General features: G+C 49.6%; 2 protein-coding genes across 2 annotated transcripts; one reads left to right on the top strand and one right to left on the bottom strand.

Moving 5' to 3' along the window:
• Positions 1 to 17: 17 nt before the first annotated feature.
• On the bottom strand, positions 18 to 1809 carry BGZ61DRAFT_542705 (uncharacterized protein; the record flags this gene model as incomplete). The annotated part of the gene is made up of 5 exons (XM_046255235.1): positions 18 to 236; positions 311 to 648; positions 715 to 984; positions 1048 to 1358; positions 1436 to 1809. Coding segments are annotated over 5 exons (1512 nt in total), but the record flags the coding sequence as incomplete, so codon positions are not given.
• An 802-nt stretch (positions 1810 to 2611) lies between these two features.
• BGZ61DRAFT_555760 (uncharacterized protein) lies at positions 2612 to 4059 on the top strand (the record flags this gene model as incomplete). Its single annotated transcript, XM_046255631.1, has 3 exons — positions 2612 to 3250; positions 3314 to 3399; positions 3453 to 4059. 3 exons carry the CDS (start codon positions 2612 to 2614, stop codon positions 4057 to 4059), a joined length of 1332 nt encoding a protein of 443 aa, XP_046092781.1.
• Positions 4060 to 5866: the final 1807 nt, after the last annotated feature.

Raw genomic sequence — 5866 nt, forward strand, 5'->3', positions numbered from 1 at the left:
AGGTCTTGTTCACTTACCTTTTTGCTTGCCTTGCCGAGGTTGATGGACACCTCATTCGGGTCGGAGCCGCCCTGGACATTCCGCTCAATCGTCTTCAAGAAGGCATCGACCTGTTTCATAACATCGACAGAAATGGTCGTTTCCAGGCCGGAGAAAAACAGGATCAGAGGCTCAAGCTGCTCTTTGAGCTTACCTAGCTCGTACGTAGACTCCCTAAGAATCTTGACAATATCGTTCTTAAAACTATCAGCCCCATCCTCAAAATTGGAAGGGAAATATGAAGGGGTAGAAGATGCGGAGATGGCCTTACCAGCTCTAATTCCTGATTCCCGAGCCGCTTCAGATCGGAGCTGGCCTTGGCCAAGCTCGCCTTGGCGTCCGCCAATTTGTCTTCCTCGAGCGATAAGTCTTTCACAGCCTGGTCGATCTCTCTAAATATGGTGGCTGCGCTGACTCGCGCATCGTTGACCTTGTCTTCGGCCCGTTTTCTGCAGGCTTCGCGTCGAGCTCTCTCATCGTCAATGATTTGCTGCTGTTTGCGCTCGTGCTTGGCTCGGTGGGCCTCATCGTACTCTTGGTCTTCGTTCCTATACTTCTTTGAGTTGATGCCGAACCATGTGCTACCGATGTTCGCAATGTAGCCGCGGTCTTAAAGTGTCGTTAACAATTGGTTCCGGACCTGGTCGTGTTGAGAGTTGAATGAAGAGCACTTACTAAGCTTGGGAGCGCTTGTCATAGGCCCAGCCAGCCGTTGGGCCGTGTCCAGGTCTTCGTAGTAGGAAGGCTCTTCGATAGGGGGAAGAGAAAGAAGATACTCGAGCTCATCTTGAGCCTTGTCCACTCTTTCTCTGGCAGCGTCTAGCTGTTTTTTCATGACACCGATCTTCCTCTCCGCCGAGGCGCTCTGTTCTCCGTGCTTCGTGATGTCGACAGACGCCACATTCTTCTGGGCGCTGACCTTCTCCGCCATAAGAATCTTCTCGCCTGGACTCGTTTGTATTAGCGATCGGGAAAGGGGTTCAGCCTTAAGTGTGCAACTCGACTTACCTCTCAGGTCCAGGGCTGTTTGCGACAGATGGATGATAACGCGCTGCCAGTATTCGAACTTCTTCTTGACGTCTTCACATTCCTCCCTGCAATCTACTGCCGTCTTCTTCACCTCATCTAACTCCGGCTTGAGATTCAACTTGGCATCTTCGGGATCTTCGAGGAGTTCCACGATGTAGCTCACGCTCCCACCGTCCTCCATCATGGTCCGAGCAACGCGGTTGATCTTGTTCATTCTCTTCTGGGCATCGAGGAACGCGAGCCGACCGACGTCGCTACAGTGTTGGAGATTTGTGTGGAAGTACTTGGACCTGGCCAATTCGGTCAGTCGCGGGGGCTCAAATCAGAAAGCAGCGCGTAGCCGTCGCATGAATCAGGGATAACTCACGGAAGCTTTCCAACCTCGGTTCCGTCTTCGGTCTTGATGACCAGATCTGAGACGGTGATTCCCGCGGCCTTGCGATCTGCCGCCGTCTTGAGGAGAAAGGCCATGACAGAGATGGCCGTAGGAGCCGCCGCCAGGGGAGCGGCCCAAGAACTGTTTGCAAGTGCGTTATCCTCGGTGACTTGTTTCCAGGCCGTCTTACAGGCACGCTGGACCTGCCTGGCGTACACTACGCGAGGGTCGCGGGGCCAGGCCCGCTGATGGTCGTCGGCGGGAGGGTCGTGCGAGGAGTCACCGGCCGAAGAGGCTTCGTATGTGGGAGGTTGGCCATCATTAGTGGCACCATAGCCTTCCGGGGCTTTGGGAACAGAAGTCATTGTAAGTCGATGTACTCGAACGGATCAAGGGTCGTTCGACTGAGCAGGAACTTTGAATGGCTAGAGTGTGCAAGTGCTGGTGTGTGTTTTCGGCGCAGAGAGCCCGGGTGAAATAATGCCAGTGACTGACTGTCTAGGAGGTCTTCAGCTTTTCAATCCAGCCTTGGCGGCTGCATCCAAGACTTGGGCACTGTGGAATCTGCCTCAGGCGATGCGCCTCCAAGGGCCGCCCACAGCTTCTGTCCTGAGCCTGGTTAGCCGGCGAGACCCCCATGCCTGGCTTGGGCCTTCGCCACCGCCATGCTGATAGATTCAGACAAGGGCATCTCAGCTCCAAGCCCCAAGGGCAGTCAGGAGGCGGCCTAATTGGTCCTCGACCACCCACATGCGAGAGTCGAGACTCTCATATTGGCAATAGTGAAGTGAAGCTGAGCAGAGACATGCAGGTTGCTAAGCCCTAGAACGGATGGGATCGGCGAATGAGGCTGACGGGCGAATAGGACATTCTGTTTCAAGCCACATGGCGTGGTTTTGTCATGAAAATCTACCGCTGAGCTGAGACCAGACCGAGCCTAGAATCAGCCATATTGTTCAGCTCCGAAACCCAAGCAACTGCGTGTGTCTGGCTGAACCACGGGAACCATGGGAGCCTCTTCATTACGACAACTGCAGTCCATCTTCTCCCACCATGTCGCTGAGGTAGATTTTTATCTCGCTTTAAGTTTCCAGGTTTTTAGTAGTTGCAGACACTTCGTTCCCTTTTGTTGTAACTAAAGTTATATCTCTTGTCTTCTTCATCACCATGGATGGCCTCACAAAGAAAGTGGGCTCAATTGAGTGCTCGCTTACACAGTCATCCAAAAAACTCGACAACTACGAAACGACCGGTCGCACCGAGATCGGTCAGGACGTGGTCGGCATGCGCGACGCCCTGCTCCAAAGCAATCAGCGTATAGAGCACGTGGCGGGCGAGGTGAAATCCTGCATGAGGTTGATCGAGGGCCGCCCCGCCAAAGAAGTCGATCTCAAGCCGCAGATCGCCTGGCTCAGCACTAACATCGCGAGTATATTAACGGATTTCCAGACGGCCGAGAACAAGGCCCAGGACGCAATGGCCAAGACGATGGCATACGAGAACAATGTCAACGATGTGTCTCAAGACATTGCTGTTCAACAGCGCGAACTCGGCCTCGCTCAGCAGGAGAGCCAACAGCTCGCCACCCGAGCTGCGGAGCAGCTGCGGACTAGCCAACGGCTTGTCGATGAGGCGGAGGAAAGCATGCGACAAAAGACCACGGAGATCACGAACAAGACTCGAGAGGCCGCCACCCTCCGAGCGAAGCTGCCAGGTTTACAGAAATCCTTGCAGCAGACGCAAGAGAGCCTCGCAGAGGCCAGGACAAAAGCGGAGAAGAAAAAGGCCAAGGCCGTCCTAGGCTTTGTATGTTCCAAGGCGCCCTCGGTACTGTCTAGCACTCTAATTCGCTCGGCTAACCGTTTCAAGAGCACCGCGATCATCAGTATCGGCTTGGCGCCAGTCACAGGAGGATTGTCACTATTGGCTGCGGGCGTTGGGGCGGGCGTTGGAGCGTAAGATGTTCTCCCAGGTAAAACAGTACACTGCAGTGACTGACTTTGGGAAGCGGCATGGCGCTCGACTATAACGACCTGAAGGACGAGATCTCGTCAACCGAATGGCAAATCGCGTCTCTTAATACTCAGATCCAGGACGCTGAGAACTCGGTGACATCTTTGGCCAAGGAGAAGTCGCAGCTCCAGAGCCGCGTTTCTGACCTGCGGTTGAGGATCCAGCGGCAGAAGACGGCTCAAATCAGCCACCAGAACCAGATCAGCAAGGTGAACAACGTACAAACCGACATTACGTCACTCAACCGCCACGCCGAAACCACCAGCTCGACCGTGAAGACGTTTGCGCGAGAGCTGCTCCAGCTGAAGCAGGCATTGAATGAGTGCGCCGCGACAGTGGACCAAGAGAATACTGAGCTCCGCGTGAATACGTCCCAGCTCGACAAGTTCCTTTTCCGGAGCACGAGGCAGAGGAGAGAGCTTGGGCGGGAGAAGGCTGCAATCCTCCAGGCGTCCGAGGCCCTGTCGCAAGTCGGCGCCAAGATCCCCAGTCTACTACCCAGCTCAAACATCAAGTTCTTGGAGCTCAAGTTGGCTACGAGTGGGCCGGTCGTTCCGGTTCCTGGCCAAACACCCATTCCGCCGGTCGAGCCAAGGGGCTGAGTACTACACGGGACAGTCAGCCGGCGATTGGAAACTTGACTGTGAAACTGATGCTTTGATACGCAGCATATGGTATTAGATTTATAATATATTCTTCAGAGACAACTAGAGTGTGTTCTAGCCGCCGATTTGGTAGCTCCTGCTGCAAGATCCCGTTAGTAGATATACCATAAGTCGATTGCTGCCTACTCGCGCTCTCCCTCTACCTAATATACAGCCACACACAGTTCCTGCATCGCTGGTTTGACATGTGCTTCGTAGAGTCCATGTCGATGTTAATGACGTAGGTTGGCTCTACTATTCCAAGCTGGCGAGGCCTATTCTAGGTAGGGATTCCCTGGGTGAGGTCCTCAGGAGTACGACTCTACCTAAGACAACTACTGACTTTGATTTCTAGATACTGACATTTGAGTTGGCGGCGCAAAGGGATCTGATCTCACGGTCGAAAACTGGCCTAAAAAAGACGCGCAAAGTTAACGTAAAATGCAAAGCATCGTCTCTGATGATGCATATGACGCCAAAGTCGAGCGTATATCTCGAAAATGTCTGGATCTGGACAGCTGATCACGATATGGAGGATGAATCCTTCGACTCACTCCTTATCTGTGACAGCTCTTGTTGTCAGGGATCTAATTGCAGGTGAAAAACCAGATAGAAATGTGATCTGAGGTCCACTCCATAGCATATACGCCGCCACTATTAGCATTAAAGCTGTTACTGTAAATCCTATAATTGGCAGTGCTTTAGCTGCAGCTTGTGTAAGTGTAACTTATAACGGTCGTACCTCAAGCTTGTGAACGGCCTCTAGTAGCTGGATTCCAGCTATCTAGTCCAGGATGCTATTAACATCAAAGATGAAGAAGAAAGAAAGAAGTTTCTAAGCGCCCCTGAGCTGTGGAACGATTTCTCATCCCTGGCGCGCACGAGCCTAGTACGTCTTGCGGCACAGCCGCAAGGATGTGGGCCCTGGCCCGTAACAGTGCCACGAAAAGTAGGGTCTTTAACTTATAGCGCCAGGCTAAGTAAGACTAGCTTTTCTAGGAGTAATCGTAGATACGCTGTTAGGGTTAGTGCCCCACTTGCATCTAGTCTCAAGCCTCTCTCCACTACAGAGAGTAGTCTACAATAATAATCCACAACACCAAAGCAATATCAAGCTGCAATAACAACAGAATAATCTCCCTTCCCGAGCCACATAGCACGACCGATTACGCCCCGGCAACCTCCCAGTAAGCTACCTCAGCTCGACTAAGGTAACGTACAGTTCGGACGGTAAAGTATATAACTCTTTTAGTATTGCTATAGGCTTAAGTATTAAGTAGTAATTAGTTAATATATTTCTAGTAATATTAGCTAAGAAAATATTATATCTTACTAGTTTTATCTATCTTAATTACTACTAATTAGTAACTAACTTATAGATCTTTTATTTTATATAAGATAAGATAGTAAGCTTAGTTATAACTAATATCTATAATATAATAATATATTTTTTCTTTATAGATAAATAAATAATAAAAATTATCTAATTAGCTTTAAGTAATTTATATAAAGTAAGCTAGTCTGCTCTACTATAACTTAATATTAATAGAAACTTACTATTAAATTATTGGTTTCTTTTTTTATTATTTTACTATAACTTTTAATATATTTTATTATAAGGTAATTACTTTTTATCCCTCTTATATTAAAAAGCAGCTAATTAAGCTAAATAATTATATTCTTATTTTTAATTTACTTATTTTTATATTTATCTATTAATTAAGTGCTACTAATAGTCTAATATCTATTTACCCCTACTATAATA

This window comes from Ilyonectria robusta (assembly GCF_021365365.1).
Source record: "Ilyonectria robusta strain PMI_751 chromosome Unknown BGZ61scaffold_216, whole genome shotgun sequence".
NCBI classification, from domain to species: Eukaryota; Fungi; Ascomycota; class Sordariomycetes; order Hypocreales; family Nectriaceae; genus Ilyonectria; species Ilyonectria robusta.